Source organism: Bubalus bubalis, chromosome 10 (assembly GCF_019923935.1).
Source record: "Bubalus bubalis isolate 160015118507 breed Murrah chromosome 10, NDDB_SH_1, whole genome shotgun sequence".
Lineage (NCBI taxonomy): Eukaryota > Metazoa > Chordata > Mammalia > Artiodactyla > Bovidae > Bubalus > Bubalus bubalis.
The window spans coordinates 36,438,841-36,462,323 of NC_059166.1; the positions used below are offsets into that span (position 1 = coordinate 36,438,841).

The 23,483-nt window shown below is 39.3% G+C and overlaps 1 protein-coding gene and 1 long non-coding RNA gene across 4 annotated transcripts in view; one reads left to right on the forward strand and one right to left on the reverse strand.

Moving 5' to 3' along the window:
• LAMA2 (laminin subunit alpha 2) overlaps nucleotides 1-23,483 on the reverse strand; it is a 708,999-nt gene that overhangs the window by 21,358 nt on the left and 664,158 nt on the right. For 2 of the 3 annotated variants that reach the window (XM_025294564.3, XM_044924246.2), the window contains 6 exons: nucleotides 23,439-23,450; nucleotides 20,200-20,320; nucleotides 15,286-15,462; nucleotides 9,006-9,154; nucleotides 3,174-3,350; nucleotides 2,772-2,940 (listed from right to left, as the gene is read on the reverse strand). In XM_025294564.3, coding sequence (XP_025150349.3) covers nucleotides 2,772-2,940; nucleotides 3,174-3,350; nucleotides 9,006-9,154; nucleotides 15,286-15,462; nucleotides 20,200-20,320; nucleotides 23,439-23,450 — 805 coding nt within the window. The remainder of the gene's footprint in view (nucleotides 1-2,771; nucleotides 2,941-3,173; nucleotides 3,351-9,005; nucleotides 9,155-15,285; nucleotides 15,463-20,199; nucleotides 20,321-23,438; nucleotides 23,451-23,483) is intronic. The other variant, XM_025294565.3, reaches the window with a different exon arrangement.
• Nucleotides 6,556-8,277, forward strand: LOC123327690. Its single transcript, XR_006542351.1, has 2 exons — nucleotides 6,556-6,691; nucleotides 8,214-8,277. It is a non-coding gene; the product is annotated as an uncharacterized LOC123327690 (long non-coding RNA).

Sequence of the window (23,483 nt, forward strand, 5' to 3'; positions counted from 1 at the left end):
AATATAAGAATATTATTGGTGGGAATAACAAAATTAGAAATTAAGAAAAATGCTTGAGATAATGGAATATTTAGCCTGGGAAGGGAGAGCACAGCTGTTTTCAAATGCTTGAAGGGCTGTTAGAGAGATAAAAACTTAATGTGTTTGGCTACAGAAACACAATCATTACATGGAGGTTATAGGGATGTGGTTTTACTTCATTATAACCAATGGTTTTCCTACAGCTAGAGCCTGCCCTATTACACTGGAAGAGCCTTGTCAATGGAATGTTCAAGCAAAGTTTTTAAGTCCACATCAAGTATATAAAAAGATTCATGTATTAAGATGGCAATTGGACCAGCTGGTCTCTAGGGCTTCTGCTTTTTATAATTCTAAGTTAGTTGTTCAGAATTTAGGATCCACTTTCCTATAGAATCCAAATGGATATCTGTATCCAATGTCTAAAAAGCTCATTTTACCCACAGCGTTTTTAATTCCTTAATTGACTTGAGACCAAGGAACAGATATGAAGGATAACAGTTCAGAGAGCGGTGTATGAGGGAAAAGGGGTGGGGATCATTCACCTTCCCTTTGCTGGGAGAAGTCTAGCATAAAGCCATATTATGGAAGCACTAAGGAAACATTCTAAAATCCATGTGGCAGATCTCAGTATGTCTTAGGAGAAAAGCAACTCCCTGAACTAATCCCCAAATGACTGATAGCCTTTCACTTGCTAGCTGTGCTGTGTGATCAGAGGTATTTTCTTCTGTGAAAGGGGGCTAATAATACTTCCAACAATATAAATAAACAATAAATGATTAACAACTTGTGGAAATCAAATGAAATAATGGATATACTATGCCTGGCAGAGTACTGGACACATACTAGTTACTTAGTAAATGCAGAGAATTCTCACAGTGTCTGGGGCTTCCCTGGTGGCTCAGAGGTAAAGGACCCACCTGTCAATGCAGGAGACAAGGGCTCAATCCCTGGTCTGGTAAGATCCCACATGCTGCAGGACAATTAAGCCTGTGAGTCACAAGTACTGAGCCTGTGCTCCAGAGCCCGGGAACACAACTACTGAGCCCACGTGCTGCAACAACTGAAGCCCAAACGCTCTGGAGCCCATGCTCCACAATGAGAGAAGCCACCGCAGTAAGAAACTCATGTACTGCAACTAGGGAGTAGCCCCCTTTCACTGCAGCTAGAGAAAAGCCCACAAGAAAAAATCTTCCTACAGTATCTATGCGTGCATACCTTTCCCACTTTTCAAAGAACTTCCACATATATTATCTCATTTGATTCTTATAATAATCCCATCATTAGGCAATGTAGGTATAATACCCACATTTTACAGAGGAGGAAATGACGATTGGAATTAATGGCCAGTTTGGCTTCTCATTTAATAAATATTTCTAGTGACAATGAGCACACCACTCTGCAGAACAATTCCATCATGAAAACTAACAAAAAGAACAAAATGTTGGAGAGTTTCAAAATTGGCACTCAAGGTAACATTTCCACCTGTCAACTGGCAAATATTGTAAGTACGGTGCGTGCGCTGTCAAGAGCAGTGTGAGCTCTTTGGTGGTGAGAATGAAAATCTGTATAACCTTTGGAAAAAGCAATTCCTGTATACGTGTTGAGAATCTTGGCTATATTCTTCACTTGGCCTCATAATTACCCATCGAAGAATCTGTTTTTAGAACATCATTAGAAACAATGAGAAAGTCTGAGGTACAGAAGTGCTGATTAGAATACAGTTTCTAGTAGTGAAAACCTAGAAATGCTCTAAATGGTAACCGCTCAGTGAGCAAGACATAGAACAAGCTGTAAAGGCAAAGTGTCGCCGTGATAAGGAATCAGATTGTACAATCAGACCCACCGGATTAAAATTCCTATCCTGCCACTTACTGACTGTGTTTGGGTTTATTATTTAGGCTAACTAATTCTTAATTAACTCAGCTAAAAATGGGGTGATGATGTGTATATATATATATATATTTTAGACAGCTGTTAGAAAAATTACTTATAATATTGGATAGAAATTGTTTAAAAGCTGTCACTATGATCATTACTATATGGTAATTATGCCATTTATTAAATGTTGAGTATAATGCTAGGTGTTCAACAAACATCTTTTAAAAAAGTCTATACTCACTGTACAGATGAGTTAACTGAGGGGAACAGATTGGCTAAGTAGCTTTCCCAGTTCATACAGATGTGCTGGGATTTGAACCCAGGCAGTCTGACTCTGGACCCACGCTCTAATCAAGGATATACTTACTACCTTCCATTCTATGAAGTATTTTTTTATGTCTCTCTCACACAAACATACACATACATATACATCATATTAGACACACACATTGGCAAGATGTTTAGAAACAGTTTTACCTATGTATAACTGGTTTTTAAAAACAGAATACCAAGTTGTATACATGATATGAGATCTACTGTGTAAAATGCAAATAAAAGGGGCTGAAAATTGATATGATTACCTCTGGGTGGTGCTAGTATAGGTGGATTTTATTCTTGATTCTGCAGACATTTTTGTGCTAACTTTCCAACTGAAAACATGTGCCACTTTATAAACAAGAAGATTAAAGGAGACCATAAATATAAATGAAAGTAATTCAAGGAAGACATAAGGAGAATAGGCTTTCATAGACAGGTGGCCCTTCCTCTAATTCTAGCAGTAGAGTATACTAGATACCCTGAGTAACCTTCTTTCAGAAAGTGACTACCAACACAGGGGTACAATGAGAAAGCAATGGGACGTAAACACCTACGTGTGTCAGAAACGGGGTGGGTGCAGGAACCGCTGGGGTGGGAACCGGCTCTGGCTGGATAACTGTTTCAGCTGTAACTGCTCCATCTTCCTCCTCAGGGGGTTTCTGATGGGCACAGCGACCAATGTCTGCGTTTTTGAAGGATACAGGCTGTGCAAAATCCATAGGGCTAAGGGAACATAATAAAAATTCAATACCTTCTCTTAATTTTCATTGTCCTGCTTCCCTACCGTTACATCACATTTTCCCTTTCCCCTTTTAAAGGTCTCAGTGCAATTAAACAAAAATTTGACTTGAAGATCTTCATTGTTTCCCCTCTCCCCCACCCCATGGTTTTGGATAATGTAGATGCAATAGCGATCCGCCTATGAAAAAAAAAGAGTAACAGGGAGATTCACTTACACAGAGTTTATAACAAGGTTCCATATACAGCCTTCAAAGGGAGGAATATTTCTGAGTGGCGAGGGTTGAAATTCAGGTGGAGCGCCCCCAATGAAAAGCTTTTTAACTTCTATTGCCTGTTCCACGGTCAGATTTTGCATATGCTTTCTGTCTTCATCCACTTGAACAGTAAACATGCTGATAAAATATTGAAAATAAACAAGTGTAAAACACACAGTGTCCTATACAACCAGAAAGCAAAGTCTCTCCCGCCACCACACACCCCTGCTTTTAAGAGAGCCAAATCTGATGACTAGGAACTTGTCACTTAGCAAATGATATTGTTTCTCAGCATCTTGCCCCTCTGCCTCCCTTGTTAGCTCTCCTAGAGTTTCTTGAAACAAGGCAGTGGTGTAGCTACAGCATTAGCCTCTGGTGGTGTTGACTACAGCGGTCCTACGTATGAGCCGGTGGAGTGGAGGCTTCTGTATGGGGTTGTGGTGTCTAATCCTATGAGGCTCAGTCGGTTTAGCACAGTGGTTTAGCACAGCATGGGGTCACGTTTTGTTTGGCTCTTTATTTCTTGGTTTGTGCCAGCTATTATCTTCTTGCTAGGGGACAAACTGTACTCCTGAGAGCTTAGATTGTAGGAATCAACAGCAAACGCTTACAGGATGTTTTATAAAGAATGTAGCTGCTGGCTTTTGAATGGAAGAGGCAGGCTAGAACGCCAGGCTAATTGTTCTCTGCAATGATTTTCTTTAGTGGCTGTTTCATTAACGTCCCTAATTTGCCTATGAGAGATAACTTACACATTACTAATTGAGAACCTCATGCTATTTATTCACTCTGTGGATCCTGGGGAAGAGAATCAGGAGGCAAAGAATTCTGCTGATGAAAATGACCAAAGGCATTTTCTCTTTTGTTCTAGAAGCAGGTTTTAAAACTTCAGTCCCAATAGTCAGCATGGGGCTCTTAGTCTTAAGTGTTAGTCAATAGCCCGAGGATCATGAATGGGGATTACTACAAACTAATTCACATCTGGAGAGAAAATCTGAAATATTTAGTCAGCAAACTCAGTTCTAAAATGTTATGTTACTTGATTTTATAAAGAAGAAAAACCACACGTAGAGTTAGAAACAATAAATCAGGGCAAAGATGCTCTGAAATGGCACTGAACAACTGGCCCACGCTGGGACAATCCAAATATAAGAGAACAGAACAAAGACCACATATTGTTGTGGCTTAAAATATCAGAAACATCTAACAAACATCTTGTAAAAAACTCTATATTCACTGTACAGATGAGTTAACTGAGGGGAACAGATTGGCTAAGTAGCTTTCCCAATTCATACAGATGTGCTGGGATTTGAACCCAGGCAGTCTGACTGTGGACCCATGCTCTTATCAAGGATATACTTACTACCTTCCATTCTATGAAGCATTTTTTTATGTCTCTTTATTGCTCAGGTGGTATGGAGGGAGCAGATTGGATTTAGTTTCAAAGGCAAAATACGGGGAACGATATATTGATGTTTTGCCAGACTCCGGAAGATTGTGTTGGCAAAATTCAAGAGTTCAACCTTATTGCTAAGAATGTGGGTGGTTTTATGAGACTTTTAGAAAACCACTCACTTCTGGATATGTGGGACTCATTGAGAAGTACCCCTCATACTCCCCCCCCTTTTTTTTTCCATTTGCTAAAAGTAATCTCCTATATGCCAGTGTTCCTCAGGGTTTGAATGAAGGGTTTAAGCCACTATTAAATACTGCCCAAGGAGAGCAAATCTCTGCTTTTGATTAGAATTTTTAAAGATCCAGAGGCTCTCCTCTTTCTCATGTGGACTCTCTCTAGTCTGGTTCTGCCCCTAAAGACCACAATGGCCCTTTCTTACTGGATCACAGGGTGGAGATGTAGAGTGATCGTGAACTTTCAGAAGAAACAGACTGGACTTAAGCACTAGTATGAACTGCCTGCCAATGCAGGAGACATAAGAGACACAGGTTCCGTCCCTGGGAAGATCTGGAGGAGGAAATGCAACCCACTCCAGTATTCTTGCCTAGAGAATCCTCATGAACAGAGGAGCCTGGCAGGCGACAGTCCATAGAGTCACAGAGTCGGACACAACTGAAGCGACTTAGCATGAATGAAAGCTTACTAGCTATGTGACCCTGCGTTAGTTATTTAATCTTGCTCAGTCTCATTTGATTCTTTTATAAAAGGAGGATAAGAACCCCTACTCTGAACCACGGAAACCATTAACTAAGGCATTTCACTGAGGTTGTATTCCTTAATAAGAACACTGTTAAAGGACTACAGTTGAATCCAGTTTGTATTTTACAACCTAGGAGCATCAAATCTAGGTCATTTATTTAGCACTTTGTAAAGAGGGAAGCTACTGGGCTTACCTGGTGGCTCAGACGGTAAAGCGTCTGCCTACAATGCGGGAGACCTGGGTTCCATCCCTGGGTCAGGAAGATCCCCTGGAGAAGGAAATGGCAACCCACTCCAGTACTCTTACCTGGAAAATCCCATGGATGGAGGAGCCTGGTAGGCTACAGTCCATGGGGTCGAAAAGAGTCGGACACGACTGAGCGACTTCACTTCACTTCAAAGAGGGATATTACATGTCCTTTATGATTCTGGTGTGTTTTTTAAAAAGGATTTATTCAAAAATTCTTTACTGTGGACCCACTATACCCAAAAAGCATTATAAGAATCATTACAATACTATTAATATTGTGATATGTCAGCTGTTTTTCCTTAAAATTTCAATAGCTGAATCTTGAAGTTTTATAATATTTTATTACTTATATTCAATTTATTTGTATGAAATATTGATCTAAGATTTTTTTTTCAAATCACTATCAAATGAACTGCATACATGGTAAAAGATATTAAGAGAAGTGCCCTGAAATTTACAATTTACATGAGAAGCAAAACCTGACATTTTTAAATTGAACATATTTTGGATGGTTAGAAAGAAATAATTGGGTTGCAGTATTCAAATCTTGGTCCCATTCTGGAAACCTCAAATTACTCCTGAAATATTTGCTCCAATTTTGTGGTCTTTAGCCTAATTCTGTACCTGTGTGAAGAATGCTTTCATGGAGAATACCTGTGGAGAATGCCTAAGCTTCTACTCCAGGCTCTTAGGGTTTACTGTTTTTATCCAGTTAGAACTACTGGCCATTTAGGTGGACTTCAGGAGGAAGATCAGAGGGCCAAGCAGTTATAAAAGGCAGAGGATCACTGGAGTACTAGGGAATTAGACACCAAAGTAAAGGAGGTGAAATTTTTGCAGAGGGAGGAGTAGAGAAGGAAAGAAAACGAGAAAGGAAGCGTAAAGAGAGTAAATACTGAAAAGCTTGCCTCTCAATTTGATGAAAATCTACTAATTTTATGAGGCGGTATTGTTTGAGGAAAGGAAACAATTGACATCTACAGTCTAAATAGTGTTGGAAGAAAGCAAGTATTTCCAAGTTAACAAGAGTATCATCATCAACATCAAGTAATACAAACCTCTGAGGTCACAGAGGTAAGAATACCTAGCAAGCACGGATGAGGTGTTAAAGTCAAGTATATCTGGGCTTAAATCCTGCCTGTTATTTACTAGCTATGTGATTTGGGGTAAATTAGTTAATATTTCCTCATCTGTGATGAAAGGATATGAGTACATATCTCATATATATTTAGAATAACTAAAGGACATAATTTTTGTAGTATTTGACACAGGGCATGCCATAAAATTGATATGAAACATTAAAATATGTTTCTAGGTGATGTTCTTAGGGTCATTAGTGATCTCCGGTTAATCAGTTAATTGAAGCACTTGTTTAAGGGATAGGTGATAATTGTTATTTGACCTCAGGGTGCTGAATGAGACATTATGGTGGCAAATGAGCTCTGGCTTTGCCACAGTGTGTAGTGACAACACACTAATATGTCTAATACATTATCCTTTAATTAACAGAGAATGGCACAACAGTTTGTTTATATGGCCAATTAACTGAATGACCAGTTTTCAGGGATGTACTATACCGAGCTTAATCAAATACAGGTTGGATTGATGGCCAACAGCTGTGAAGCTGCCATACTAAAATACCCTTCTTGAAGAGACACCTGTGAAAAGGACACCTTAGAATAACATCAAAATGCACTTGGGAATGTCGGAATCCTTTCCCTACAAAATAACATATTTTGAATGATTTTTTGCCCAACTATATTTCTCAGATCTGCATTTGCTTCTTGAAATTATTTAAAAACCTTAAAAAGTTTTTCCTACAACGAGAAGGACTAACATTTGGCAAAGGACCTGAAGTAAAGTCCAGAAGACTTGCAAAATCAGTATTCTAGAGCATTCCTTAAGGTTCAAATGAGAACATTCAGTTTGCATTTCTCTTCAGAGACCCTGACTGCAATATGTGCCTAGAAGATTAGTAAATGTTCTTAGTTTGTCCAAATATTGATCCCTCATTTGTCTTAATCATGGTTTCTAAACATTTCAGTTAGTAGATACTCCGTAATTGACTGAGCATTAATTCAGCCCTAAAGATAATGCTCTAAATCACAGAAAAATGCAAAGCAAGGAAAGTTTCTTTACTTACAAGACATTGTTATTACTTATTTAAACTACTGTCCACACAAGAGCATGATTAGAAAATGGTCGACTTTAAGTACAGAATAACATTTACTTGCTTGAACTTTTGCTACGCCTTCATACTGTTATATTTAAAAGTATTGTCTATGTTTTGAGGTTTCATCAAGTTTGATTTCCAGTTCTTTTCTATGTTTTCAGTCTAAATGGATCGTGGGCTTGGAGGTCTGAAGTCTCTGGGCTTCTGGTTTTCTCTAATTGTCTTTCTAAACTCACTGTGCTTGTGTGCTTGGTTGCTCAGTCGTGTCTGATTCTTTGTGACCCACGAACTATAGCCCACCAGGCTCCTCTGTCCATGGGATTTTTCAGGCAAGAATACAGGAGTGGGTTGCCATTTTCTTCTCCAGGGGATCTTACCCTCCCAGTGATAGAATGTGCATCTCCTGTGTCTCCTGCTTTGCAGGTGGATTCTTTACCTGCTGAACCATCAGGGAATCCCCTTATCCGAGCTGTCATACACTTTGATGGAAAAAAAAAAAAATCAAATAACAAATGACTTCCTCAATAAAGTAAGTATAAAGTACTTCAGCATTCTGAAAAAATAAGACATCAGCTCATAACACTAACAGCCAATTCCCTGACTCAGGGCTGGGAAGCAAGTGCTCTGGTGGATCAGCAGAGAGGCAGCCTCTGTGCCCTGATGGCAAGACAGCAGCCTCTGCCCTCTCTCAACTCTCGCCCCTCACACCTTGGCAGGGGCCAGGCGTGAGGCCCGCACAGAGCAGGGCTCCGTGGGTCCTGCAGCTGCTGCCCTGCTCTATATTTGTGACAGATTTCTAAGCAGCTGTCATAACTGCCTTGGAACCCAAATGAAATTGCAGCTGCCAAAGGCTGCGGGCCCCAGCTGAGCTGCTCTGTGCCGTTTCACCACCCACATATGCCTTATTTGAGAAGAGAGTATTTGAGAGGTGCAGAGGGAGAGATTTTTCTTAGCTATGGCTTCAGAAGATGAATTTGGTTTTCCAGAGGTGAAGAGGAGAGCTGCTCAGCAGAAAAAATGTTAAGAATAAAACTCCTAAGGGTCAAGGTAAATGAAGTTCCCAAAGTATGAAATATAAAGAAGATAAAATTAAGCTACTTGACACTTCAGCAATGTGTCGTCTGTCCATACACACAAAGGTCCAGTTAAAGACTAAGGCGAGCAAAAGTTCGTGTTAGTTACGACAGTACAGTCAGTCGCCAGAACTGTTGTTACCCTCTAGTTCTCTCTACATGAACAGAATGCTCTCTCCCGTCGTGAAACAGACTGGGCTCCGGTTTGATGACAATTTTCCTCATTGTGCGCGCCCCTGTGGAGAGATGCACTTCCAGACGGCCCTTGTTCAGGAAGATCGCATAATAGACCTGCAACAGCAAATGGTTATTGAAGACAAAAGGAGTCTCATCTACGACTTAGCTTAGTTACCTGAAAGAACGGCAGATTCATCTGCTCTGAGAGCTTACCTGAGAAGTTAAGACTCAATATTTCTTAGAGTATTTAAAGCAGCTGGAAATAGCTTTACAATCACTTACCATTTCTGCTTGTTAGGTGATGTGTAAAGGGAGATAGTAAGAGAGCCATCTCTGCAAAGCAGATTTGCGATGCTGAAAGGAACAGCTGTGCTCGCATTGGGCTTCTAATTCACAAAATCCATCAGGAAACAAAGGGGGTTAATAAAACCGCTCTCCCTTGCATTCACAGATGGACAGCTAGCTTCTGGAAATCAGGTCTCACTCCCACCCCAGGGCATTTTGAGTGTTTAGATTTCAATTCCTTCTCTAGGCTGGTGGAATGGATTGCTATCACCAACACCTAACTTGTCTCCCACATTTAGAAAGAAGGCAGACAATTTTTCATCCACAAACACGACTGCTTTCTTCTTGCCACTGTTACTATAGCAACAGTGTGGTTTTTGAGATCAGTTTGTGAACCCCAGGGAGCCTGAATGCAGTCCTCATTCCCAAAGCTGACACCACCGTGTGCTCCTTTTCAAGTGGAGCACGGGGCCCCCTGCCACACACGATCACTCGGTCCTCCACGAGTCACCACAAGGCGGTGGAGATGGTTTCAGTCAAACACCACAACGTTTCCAACAGTTTGCAAAATCAGCTGTGTTGCTGCGTGTCCCAGGCAAAAGGGCCAGAGGACCGGTATCAGTGTCGCCATCCATCAGAAAGGGGCAACTGCCATCGAAGCACTCAATTAAAGTTGTTTTTTAAGCTGATTGAGGTCTCAAACCCCGTTAGCAGAACATAATCACAAATGACTATCAAAACTGGTAGCTTTGAAAAACTGGTAGCTTTGAAAAAAAAAGTATGTCATTTAACCAGTTTGATTCTCCGATCAGAAATGAATTATTTAATATTGTTTCCTCTTTCAGACAGCAATAACAGTGAGATTTTAAAACAGATATTAAAAAAAACAGATATTCATTAAAATGTTGAAGCATTAACATGTTATTTCTAATTTGTACTATAGCACTTAATATTTTCTCATTTTACTTGTTTTAATGAAAAAGTTTTATTCTAAGAACTATCCTGACAACTGATGATTCAAGCCTATTCATTTGGTTCTGATGAGGAGAAATCTGAAACTGAGAGATGGTATTTAGTTACTTGACTGTGATCCAGGGCACAGATATCCTTTAGTGAAAATCTATCTCAGAATGTTTGATCTGGTCCTTTTATTATAATAACTGGCTTATTATTTAAATTTATTTAATAAATTTTTTGTATTTTGGATTAAAAGGCAAAGACTTAGGAGAACATTTATTTTTATTATACTTATTCCATACTTGTTATGCACAATATAAAATGAGATAAAACATTACTTCTTCTCCCTCTAATTTAAAAAAAATGTTTTGTTTTTTCCTTCCCAAAGAAATTCTTTTCTTCCTTAAGGTCATAGGTTATCCTTTTACATTTTCTTCTAAACATTTTAAAGTTTTTTCCTTTCATATTTAAGACTTCAATTCACTGGGAATTAATTTTCTGTTTAACATGAAATAGAAATTACTTCATTTTTTTGTCTAAATGGATAATGAATTGCCCCAGAATCATTCACTGAAAGGTTCACTTTTTTCGCTGATGATGTGCAATGCTACCTACTGCCAAATGTCATTTCCATCTATACTTGGCTCTCTCTCTCTTATGTTCCACTGACACAGAGTTATCCATGTATTAATGCTACACAACCATGATTCAAAACTGCTAGAACAGTCTTCCAACTTATTCTATTTCATAACTTTCTTGGACTTTTGATATTAATTTTAGAATTTGTTCTGATTTACAAAAAGATAAGGTGATATTTTCATTGAAGGCAAACCTACATATCATTTTATGGAGAACTGAAATATTTTTAACACTGAGTCTTTCCATTAACATAATGACTTTATTAAGTAGTCTGCTATACATTTTCAATAAATTTTATAATTTTTCCAGTATAGGTCTTATGTTTGTTTTATTTCTTGTTAAATTATATATTTTTTCTTGTACTATATTTATTTATTCTTTTCTTATTGCATCGGCTAAGACCAGTATGAAAGAAAAGTGAAAGTGAAGTCTTTCAGTCGTGTCTGACTCTTTGCGACCCTGTAGACTGTAGCCTACCAGGCTCCTCTGTCCATGGGATTTTCCAGGCAATAGTACTGGAGTGGATTGCCATTTCCTTCTCCAGGGGATCTTCCCGACCCAGGACTCGAACCCAGGTCTCCCACATTGTAGACAGACGCTTTACTGTCTGAGCCACCAGGGAAGTTCAGATAGCAATAATATTTATCTTTTCTTGGGCTTGATTTTATAGGAAATGTTTATGTTTTCCTATCATTCTCTTTTTAATTTACTAAGTCTTTTGTTATTGTTATTTTTGATCAGGAATGGGTGTTTAGTTACAAGTGTTCTCTATGTCTATCAAGAGGATTACATGATTTTCAGACTTTCTAGTATCAAACCACTTTTATGTTCTGTAGATAATGCAAGTTACTCATGGTTGTACATTTTTGGATTTTATTTGTCAGTACAGGTGAATGACATGAGGTAATGACCCTCCACACAGTCAAAAATCAGAGCATAACTTATAGTTGGCCCTCCCTTTATTCAGTTCCTCCATATCAGATATTCTGCATCCTCAGTTTCAATCAACCTTGGACCATGTAATACCATTGTATTTACCACTGAAGAAAAAATTCACATACAAGTGGACCTGTGTGATCAAACTCATATTTTCAAGTGTCAACTGTATTTTGTTATTTTCTTTTTTTGGTGGTGGGGAGAAAAGAATATTATTACATCAGATCAGATCAGATCAGATCAGTCGCTCAGTCATGTCTGACTCTTTGCGACCCCATGAATCGTAGCACGCCAGACCTCCCTGTCCATCACCAACTCCCGGAGTTCACTGAGACCCACATCCATCGAGTCAGTGATGCCATCCAGCCATCTCATCCTCTGTTGCCCCCTTCTCCTCCTGCCCCCAATCCCTCCCAGCATCAGAGTCTTTTCCAATGAGTCAACTCTTCGCATGAGGTGGCCAAAGTACTGGAGTTTCAGCTTTAGCATCATTCCTTCCAAAGAAATCCCAGGGCTGATCTCCTTCAGAATGGACTGGTTGGATCTCTTTGCAGTCCAAGGGACTCTTAAGAGTCTTCTCCAACACCACAGTTCAAAAGCATCAATTCTTCAGCGCTCAGCCTTCTTCACAGTCCAACTCTCACATCCATACATGACCATAGGAAAAACCATAGCCTTGACTAGACGAACCTTTGTTGGCCAAGTAATGTCTCTGCTTCTGAATATGCTATCTAGGTTGGTCATAACTTTCCTTCCAAGGAGTACGCGTCTTTTAATTTCATGGCTGCAATCACCATCTGCAGTGATTTTGGAGCCCAGAAAAATAAAGTCTGACACTGTTTCCACTGTTTCCCCATCTATTTGCCATGAACTGATGGGACTGGATGCCATGATCTTTGTTTTCTTAATGTTGAGCTTTAAGCCAACTTTTTCACTCTCCTTTTTCACTTTCATAAAGAGGCTTTTGAGTTCCTCTTCACTTTCTGCCATAAGGGTGGTGTCATCTGCATATCTGAGGTGATTGATATTTCTCCCCACAATCTCGATTCCAGCTTGTGTTTCTTCCATTCCAGTGTTTCTCATGATGTACTCTGCATATAAGTTAAATAAACAGGGTGATAATATACAGCCTTGATGTACTCCTTTTCCTATCTGGAACCAGTCTGTTGTTCCATGTCCAGTTCTAACTGTTGCTTCCTGACCTGCATACAGATTTCTCAAGAGGCAGGTCAGGTGGTCTGGCATTCCCATCTCTTTCAGAATTTTCCACAGTTTATTGTGATCCACACAGTCAAAGGCTTTGGCATAGTCAATAAAGCAGAAATAGATATTTTTCTGGAACTCTCTTGCTTTTTCCATGATCCAGCGGATGTTGGCAATTTGATCTCTGGTCCCTCTGCCTTTTCTAAAACCAGCTTGAACATCAGGAAGTTCATGGTTCACATATTGCTGAAGCCTGGCTTGGAGAATTTTGGGCATTACTTTCCTAGCGTGTGAGATGAGTACAATTGTGCGGTAGTTTGAGCATTCTTTGGCATTGCCTTTCTTTGGGATTGGAATGAAAACTGACCTTTTCCAGTCCTGTGGCCACTGCTGAGTTTTCCAAATTTGCTGGCCTATTGAGTGCAGCACCTTCACAGCATCATCTTTTAGGATGTGAAATAGCTCAACTGGAATTCCATCACCTCCACTAGCTTTGTTCATAGTGATGCTTCCTAAAGACCACTTGACTTCACATTCCAGGATGTCTGGCTCTAGGTCAGTGATCACACCATCGTGATTATCTGGGTCATGAAAATCTTTTTTGTACAGTTCTTCTGTGTATTCTTGCCATCTCTTCTTAATATCTTCTGCTTCTGTTAGGTCCATACCATTTCTGTCCTTTATCGAGCCCATCTTTGCATGAAATGTTCCTTTGGTATCTCTGATTTTCTTAAAGAGATCTCTAGTCTTTCCCATTCTGTTGTTTTCCTCTATTTCTTTGCATTGATCGCTGAAGAAGGCTTTCTTATTATTACAAACTATTATTAAATAGTGGTTTAAATTATTAAACTTTACATGATAAAAGTGATTTTAATAATCCTATAATCACAAACAATACAACCTGATTTACAGGGATGCATGCATGTTTATAAAGGACATGTTTACAAAGCACTCTATGCTTTGGCCATGGCAGATTAGGTAATTCCTAAGAATCCTTTCACTGAGAAAAACTAGATTAAAAGGAAAAAATGTGTTATCTTCAGTCCAGGTTTGATGCACGATACTGGATGCTTGGGGCTAGTGCACTGGGACGACCCAGAGGGATGGTATGGGGAGGGAGGAGGGAGGAGGGTTCAGGGCGGGGAACACATGTATACCTGTGGTGGATTCATTTTGATATTTGGCAAAACTAATACAATTATGTAAAGTTTAAAAATAAAATTAAATTAAAAAAAAAAGAAAAAAAAAAGTATGGTTGAAAGTATTGGAGGAATATCAATGCAGTAAAGACTTATGGTGCCTAGATGTGGACAACTAAGAGCTAGCTTTTAACAGAATTGAATGGGTGCTGCTGCTGCTAAGTCACTTCAGTTGTGTCCGACTCTGTGTGACCCCATAGAAGGCAGTCCACCAGGCTCCCCTGTCCCTAGGATTCTCCAGGCAAGAACACTGGAGTGGGTTGCCATTTCCTTCTCCAATGCATGAAAGTGAAAAGTGAAAGTGAAGTCGTTCAGTCGTGTCCGACCCTCAGCGACCCCACGGACTGCAGCCTACCAGGGTCCTCCATCCATGGGATTTTCCAGGCAAGAGTACTGGAGTGCGGTTTCATTGCCTTCTCCGAACTGAATGGTTAGACGGTAGGAAAACAAAAGTTCACACAGCAGACTCTGTGTAGGCTTTATTTTGATGTCACTATTGTGACACTGTGTTGGTTGTGTTTTCTTTGTCTTCTATCCAGGTTTATTCTTCACTTTCTTGGTGTCCAGAGAAGGTGGAACAGTTAGGCGCCAACAGACTGCATCATGTCAGCTAGTTAAACCGATCCAAAGGGAATTTAAATTTAAGGGTCCCCCATCTGGATATCTAGAGTTGGCAGGAAACTGGACTTAGAAGAGAATATTAATACAATTTGAATACATTTTAAGCATTCTCTCTTTATATGTTCAAACTCATATGATACATGGATGTAAACACAAGTGCACCCACACCTAGAATTGACCAACAGAAAAATCCTCAGGGAGATAATTGTCCTAAAAAGATGATAATAGAAATAAATGATACAAATTTAAAAAATACAGACAATTTATAAATCCTAAATGCCTCTCCTGAGTCTCTTTGTAAAATAATTGTTTTACATAAGTATTAGGGAAAATGCATTATTAATTAGGTGTTGTATTTTTAATTATTATTTTATTTTTATTATATTAATTAGGTGTTGTAATTACCTGTCCAGTTTGCCGTCGTTTTCTCCTAGGCAGAATGGGTGTCCCTCCACTTCCCAAGAGAATGATCCCAGACTCATTCTTGGTGCTGAAGGACAGATTGATTTCTGTTCCAACATCAATAGGCACAGGAGACAGCTCTACAAAACCAGGCTTGGGGAAGCTAACTGTGTAAACATTCTTCAGGTAAAAGGAAAGAAGGGAAGAAAGCATTAGAAATGAATGAACCCTTAGTTTCTCCATCTCACTCACCCTTCGCAATGCACTCAAAGTTACTATGAAATATATTGTCATGCATGACAACTCAGAATGCATGAAAACTCTGTTATGCTTAAGAGCAACTGAAGAAATATTATTCCAAACTGTAACATTAAGTTAAAATAAAACTTTGGGGTTCTTCTTTTATTTTAGAACTTTTGATTTGAAATATAAAAGCCCATTACTGATTATCATTAATAGGTAACATTTTCTTCTGATTTAAATCTATCTTGCTAAATCTTCCTTGAAAACACTCTCATTGATCCCTTGAATCCTTTTACCAACTAATTGCTTATGTTTTATACCTAAGTCTGACCATGGTCTCTGTCTGCATTCTTTCTCAGTGATGAGTTGAGGGTAAAGATGTTCATTGTTACTAAATGTATAAAGACACTCTGGAGGAATGTTTAAAAAATCAGATACAATTTAAATTTTAAAAATAAATCAAATATTTCATAGTTTAATTTTCTTAAAATGAAAACAGTATCAGTCTTTGCTGATAAAATTGAAACAGTAACATTGTAGACAGTAACAAAGTACAAAAAGTAAGAGTGTAAAAATCAATCCCATCCCAAAGCTGTGTAGAAGCATATAACTTTCTATCGATATAATCCATTCATTCATGGATTCCTGCAGCCATGCAGTCATTCACTTGTTTTATCTTTTACAACCTTGCTCCTTTCCTCTCCTCTCCTCTCTGTATTCATACTGAATCATGACAGGTACTTTCATTTGTAACTTTTTTCTCACTTTATATGTGGGGGTATCTCTGTCAGTAAATTTAGATTTCAATCTCACTTTTAGTAGCAGGTCATTCCATTGTAGGAATGTGCAAGGATTTATTTAAGCAACCCCCTGTAGTTGGGCATTTATAGCGCTTAAAATGTTCATTTGAAAAGTCCTGGATTTTGCTGGAGTGAAAACAAGGAATCTTTTAATGCAGGATATTTTCCCCTGCAGTGTTCCAGGCCAAGTTAAGTGACATAAATGTTGTAAAATGTATAATCTGTTTTCGATTCCAATTTTCAAATCATAGAGTCTTGGATAGTTCAAATAAAACTACTGTGCAGACTTTTTAATATTTATCAAATATTTCAATTTCTGCTTCATATTTTAGTTGCAAATAATTCCTGGTTACTGAAAAGTACCTTTACAGAACCATCATTTCCTCGTATACAGGCTATTCATTTTCTGGACAGTTTTCCATTCTCATGTATATATCTTTTGCATGTGGATGAGAGTCAGGCTTTGGAAGATTAAAACTCTGAGCAAAAAGAGGTCAATATGGATTCTTAGAGATTAAATTCTGTATATACTTTCCTTTTTCCTATTCCCAAGCTTCTCAGGGTGGGTATCTATGGCTACTTGCGAGTCAGAGACTGTAACTAGGCACAGTGAAGACCCCATAAGTTCTGTTCCAGTCTTTAAACCTCATAGCTCAGTGGTGATTTTCTCTCTTTTCCCAAATCCCTTCGTCTCCCATCACAATGCTTTAAAATAATTTTAACTGGAGGAAGCAGCTAAAATGAATAGTTTGGTCATATCAGGATAATTAAAAATTTGTAAGTAGGATATATTTATAGACTTCCCTGGTGGCTCAGATGGTAAAGCATCTGCCTACAATGTGGGAGACCTGGGTTTGATCCCTGGGTTGGGAAGATCCTCTGGAGAAGGAAATGACAACCCACTCCAGTACTCTTGCCTGGAAAATCACATGGATGGAAGAGCCTGGAGGCTACAGTCCGTGGGGTTGCAAAGAGTCAGACACGGCTGAGCGACTTCACCTTACCTTACCTATGATATATTTACCATTTTATTTTTATTTATGTTTAAAAAATTACTTATTTATTTAGTTATTTATTTTTGGCTGCTCTGGGTCTTTGTTGCTGCATGCACACTCTCTCTAGTTGCAGTGAGTTGGGGCTACTCTCGAGTTGCTGTGTGTGGGCTTCTCATTGTGGTGGCTTCTCTTGTTGTGGAGCATGTGCTCTAGGGCACAGGTTCAGTAGTTGTGGCGCATGGGTTTATGCTCTGAAGCATGTGGGACCTTCCTGGCCCAGGGATGGAACCTGTGTCCCCTGCATTGGCAGGCAGATTCTTAACCACTGGACCACCATGGAAGTCTGGCATTTTCTTTTTAAAAACAAACTCATTACTTTTAGAATTCCAGATGGTGACTGCAGTGATGAAATTAAAAGACGTTTGCTCCTTGGAAGAAAAGCTATGACCAACCTACACAGCATATTAAGAAGCAGAGACATTACTTTGCCAACAAAGGTCCATCTAGTCAAAGCTATGGTTTTTCCAGTAGTCATGTAGGGATGTGAGAGTTGGACTATAAAGAAAGCTGAGCACAGAAGAATTGATGCTTTTGAACTGTGGTGTTGGGGAAGACTCTTGAGAGTCACTTGGACTGAAGGGAGATCTAACCAGCCCATCCTAAAGGAAATCAGTCCTGAATATTCATTGTAAGGACTGATGCTGAAGCTGAAACGCTAACACTTTGGCCATCTGATGTGAAGAACTGACTCATGTGAAAAGACCCTGGTGCTGGGAAAGATTGAAGGAAGGAGGAGAAGGGGATGACAGATGATGAGATAGTTGGATGGCATCACTAACTCGATGGACATGAGTTTGAGCAAGCTCCGGGAGTTGGTGATGGACAGGAAAGCCAGGTATGCTGGAGTCCATGGGGTTGCAAAGAGTCAGACATGACTGAGCGACTGAACTGAATTGAAAAATGTACTAATATTCGATGATTATTATCAGATTTTATTGGGTTGATCAGTAAGTTTGCTCAGGTTTTTTGTAACATTTTATGGAAAAATCTAAACAAAATATCTGGCCAATCAATATAAGAGAGAAGAGCTGTGACTTGCGTTTCTCTCTCTTACGGGTTAGTGCCTATTGAAGAGTCGGTGCAGAATAGTCAAGTGGAATCAGGGGCTGCTAGGCTGCTGCAGCGATAAAGAAAAGATACTGAAGATACTTGATAACAGGGGACTTTGCAGTCCCATCTAAGCCAAGTCTTTGCAGATGGTTCCCACTATGTGCCATTTTCAAAGAAAAGGAGGCTTGACTTCTAAGCTGTGGACAAGATGCTAAATACTAACGATCATGGTAGAAACTATTACTTGTTATTTGAGTAAACTCCTAACACATTCCAGAAAAAAATTAAGGTTGATAATAAAGCTATATAAAAGACAGGAAGGTAAACTAAATCTAATACAGATGACATGATAATGAGGAAAAGAAAAAAGTAGTGTTGGAAAGAAGAAAGAACCAGAAAAGAGATTAATATTAAAAAGTACATACTATGAAGTGGTGTACATGTGGAAAGATAGTTTGGAATCTTTTATAATACTGTTTTCCTAAGTTTAGTTGATCATGAGAATTTTTAGAAGTACTTCAATCTTGCTTTATCATTTATGCAGAGCTAAGGCTAGGGTTGGAGCTTCCTGGTGGCTTGGTGGTAAAGAATCTGCCTGCCAGTACTGTTTACAATAGCCAGGACATGGAAGGAACCTAGATGTCCATCGGCAGACAAATGGATAAGAAAGCTGTGGTACCTATACACAATGGAATATTACTCAGTTATTAAAAAGAATGCATTTGAATCAGTTCTAATGAGGTGGATGAAACTGGAGCCTATTATACAGAGTGAAGTAAATCAGAAAGAAAAACACTAATACATTATGCTGCTGCTGCTAAGTTGCTTCAGTTGTGTCCGACTCTGTGTGACCCCATAGACAGCAGCCCACTAGGCTCCCCCATCCCTGGGATTCTCCAGGCAAGAACACTGGAGTGGGTTGCCATTTCCTTCTCCAGTGCATCAAAGTGAAAAGTGAAAGTGAAGTCGCTCAGTCGTGTCTGACTCTTCGCAACTCCATGGACTGCAGCGTCCCAGGCTCCTCCATTCATGGGATTTTCCAGGCAAGAGTACTGGAGTGGGATGCCATTGCCTTCTCCACCAATACAGTATATTAATGCATATATATGGAATTCAGAAAGATGGCAACGATGACCCTATATGCGAGATAGCAAAAGAGACAGAGATGTAAAGAACAGACTTTTGGACTCTGTGGGAGAAGGCGAGGGTGGGATGATTTGAGAGATTAGCATTGAAACATGTATATTATCATATGTTAAATAGATCACCAGTCCAGGTTCGATGCTTGAGACAGGGTGCTCAGGGCTAGTGCACTGGGATGACCCTGAGGGATGGGATGGGGAGGGAGGGAGGAGGGGGGTTCAGGATGGGGAACACATGTACACCCATGGCTGATTCATGTCAATGTATGGCAAAAAACCACCACAATATTGTAAAGTAATTAGCTTCCAATTAAAAAAAAAAAAAGAATCTGCTTGTCAATGCAGGAGATATGGGTTCAATTCTTGGGTCAGGAAAATCCCCTGGAGTAAGAAATGGCAGCCCACTCCAGTATTCTTGCCTGGGAAATTCCATGGACAGAGGACACTGTTGGGCTACAGTTCAAGGGGTCGCAAAGTTGGACACGACTTAGCAACTAAAGAACAACAAGACTAGGGTCAGTAGGAATTCAAAACAGATTAACAAGAACTGGTTCCTGTAATAGACCCAAACTAAGTAAGTGAAATCTGATATGAAGGTATTTAGGAAGCCATTAGGAAGAGACCAACCTCCAATGAACATCCTTTGGTAACACCAACATAATCAGGGCTGCTAAGTATATTGTACGGAGTTCTTGAAATTTCAATATCTTTGAGGCAACCAGAATATTTCTTCACATTTACTTCTGGCCTGTTGAAAAGTTAAATGGAAAATAAAAGCAATATCATTAGGACAATGGCAATATAGTGTTTGTGACCACTGGATGCAAGCCATATGGAGCAAACTGATGCACAGGCAGGCGTATGTCTCTCAAACTGTGCACAGGTGCACACATGGACCCAGAAAACTATGCTTCCATTAGCTACTGGTTGGATAAGTGGATATCAGCACCAACTTGCATAAGGAGTCTTTAGGTAGCTCTTCATTCTCTCCTTTTAAAAAATAATCTCAACTATTGCATTTAAATACAAGGTATAGAAATTAACTGACTTCTTTTGAAGTGCTTCTTATGCATAATGAAATGTGTTTGTTTTTTTCCACCTAAGAGCAGACACTTGTACAGGACAGCATAATCATACTATACAATGAAAAACATTAAATAAAATCTTGCTCAAAATTTAAAAATCTGGAAACATTTATTTTGAAAAGATAATATTTCTTCCATTGAGACTTTTTTTTTGAAGGTTTAGCTGAGAATAAGATAATGTAATATTTCTCTAAAAATTTTAAGTCAAATAAAACCTGAGAAACATTCTTTTGGATTACAGTTTCAAAAAAGATACTTTAAGTTTACAAATTGACCCTAAAGTACTTATTCTGTATTGGAGCAGTAACAAAATAAAGCAACCAAAGGACAAAACATACATTTAATTTTTCCAATAAAGTTGAAAATGGCTTCAACACCCAAAAGACACTTGAATATTTACTTTTTGCTTACTACTTCTTAAAAAAGGATAAACATGCTAGCATGCTGTAAGTGCTTGATAAACACAAGTTAACAAGATGTTAACAGTGACACTTTTTTCATCTATAACAGCACTGTCCAGTAGAACTTTCTGTGATGATAGAAATATTCTTTCCTGCACTGTCCAAATCAGTAATGAGTAGCCATATATGTCTGCTGACACTTGAAAAGTAGCTCATGCCAATGAGAACCTGGATTTTTATTGCTATTTAATTTTCTTTCTTTTTCTTTTTTTGGTGACACTGCATGGCATATAGGATCTTAGTTCCCCAACTAGGGATCAAACTCATGCTCCCTGAAGTGGGAATGCATAATCTTAAACACTGGACAGCCAGCGAAATACCATTAAAAAAAATTTTTTTTTCTTTAACTTAAAGCTAAATAGCCACCGTGGCTAGTGGCTACCATATTGAACAGTGCAGGTCAACAGAAATAGAAAAAGTAATACTTTTTTTTAATGTTAATAAGCAACTCTAGGGGCTTCCCTGGTGGCTCAGTGGTAAAGAATCCACCTGCAATGCAGAAGCTGCAGGAGACGCAGGTTTGATCCCTGGGTGGGGGAGATCCCCTGGAGGAGGGCATGGCAACCCACTCCAGTATTCTTGCCTGGAGAATCCCATGGACAAGGAGCCTGGTGGACTACAGTCCATAGGGTCACAAAGAATTGGACATGACTGAAGTGACTTAGCATGCACTCAAGCAAGCAACTCTAAAAAGTGTCCAATCAATACCAGATATTATTCTTAGTAGGATAATGATGAACTCTCCTCAGTGTCCCATGGTGGCAGGATTCCTTTTTTTGCCTTAATAAAAAACATATGACATGGGGACAAACAGGGAGGCCAGCATATCAGACCCCTGGCAGTGTGTATCCGGTGATTTATCTCATGCTGGGTATTTGTTCTGTTTCTTTCTCTCTGGGACTTTTATTTTCTTTGATCATTTCCCACTTGTTCCCAAGGTCTTCCCCTTCTGTTCGGTCAGCTGGTTATTACAAAAACATGCCAGCTGGACAGTGAGAATCTTGCTTATATACTTCCTGTATAAAGTGAAGGAAGCCAGTGAACTTCATTCTCAGCATTCATTTGCTTCCTTGTTTGTTGAGAGGAGGTCTGATTTATCACAAGTTTCTCAGAGGTCTTATCAATAAAATAAATCACTCCTATAAGTTACACACTTCATTGTTTCAGGGAAATACAAAGAACCATTTCAAAACACAATGATTCAGCAAGCTCAACATTATGAAAATCACAGGGGATAAGTAATCACATATGGTGATCAAACTCCTAATGGTAACCACAGGCCTCTGTTTCCTCTGTTTGCCTCAGAGGCAAAATTACAAAGCTACACAGTGTCATTCCAGAGCCTTATTAGCATATACTTTCATTGAAAGCCAGCCTTTGCCTTTTAGCCATATCAGCAAACAGCACTTGACTGGTCCATGATGAAACAACTTATTTTTCCCCACATTTTTAGTTCTATATAGTCTAGTTTCTGGTATTAAAAATCTAGCCTTCGCTTTACAAATTTCTTTGATCAGCTCAGCTTCATTATATCCTTTTGGGAAATTTGGCACTGTTAGGTTTTCAAATACCAAAACATTCAGCTGTAACTCTAGCCAGACGGCGCCAGCCTTGCACACATCTCTGGGGTTTGATCAGCCACGTACAAGGGCCTGATGCTTAAAACTTCCAGGCTAATACTGCCCACCTGCAAATCGGAATTGAAATGCTCCTGAGAAGCTAGAATGACTGCAAACTTTCTCATCGTTAATGCAAACACTTGTTTTACATACAGTATTTCTAGAGGCTCCTTTTATCTGACTCCATACCTAAATTCTAAATAAACAAGGCAATAAAGAAGCAGCTTTGCCAAGAGGTGCAAGGGCCATGTAAACATGTGCATCTTTGCAGGCTTGCAAAAAGCAATCAGGCAGTAGTAAGCATTTGGGAGCACAGTTTCTTGTTCAGCAGGTAGTACAGTACCCGGGAGACCAGAGTCTGATGTTCAACCCAGAAGATCACTTTGGTCCCCAGAACTAGATTTGTGCCCATAAACCTGACCAGCTGCCCTTGGCCTGTGCTGCTGCAAGTGTGCACTAGAGGGCACTGTGCGTGGGCGAAACAAGTCAAACTGCAGCTCTGTGATGGTGGGTAAGCAGCAGCATTTTTGTAAGCAAAGGGCAGCATGAGAATCATCTCAGAATGCATTACTTGCTGGTGAAATGTCCTATGAATAAAGCTGGATAGGTGTCACTCTGCTTCTGCGTCACCGCTTTATCTAAGAAGCCACATTGACCCAACCCATGCACTAGAAGAAGGCATGCATAAATTTAAATTTTACCTTGCTTTCATACTAGGTCAAAGGGAAGAGAAAAAAATGATTTAC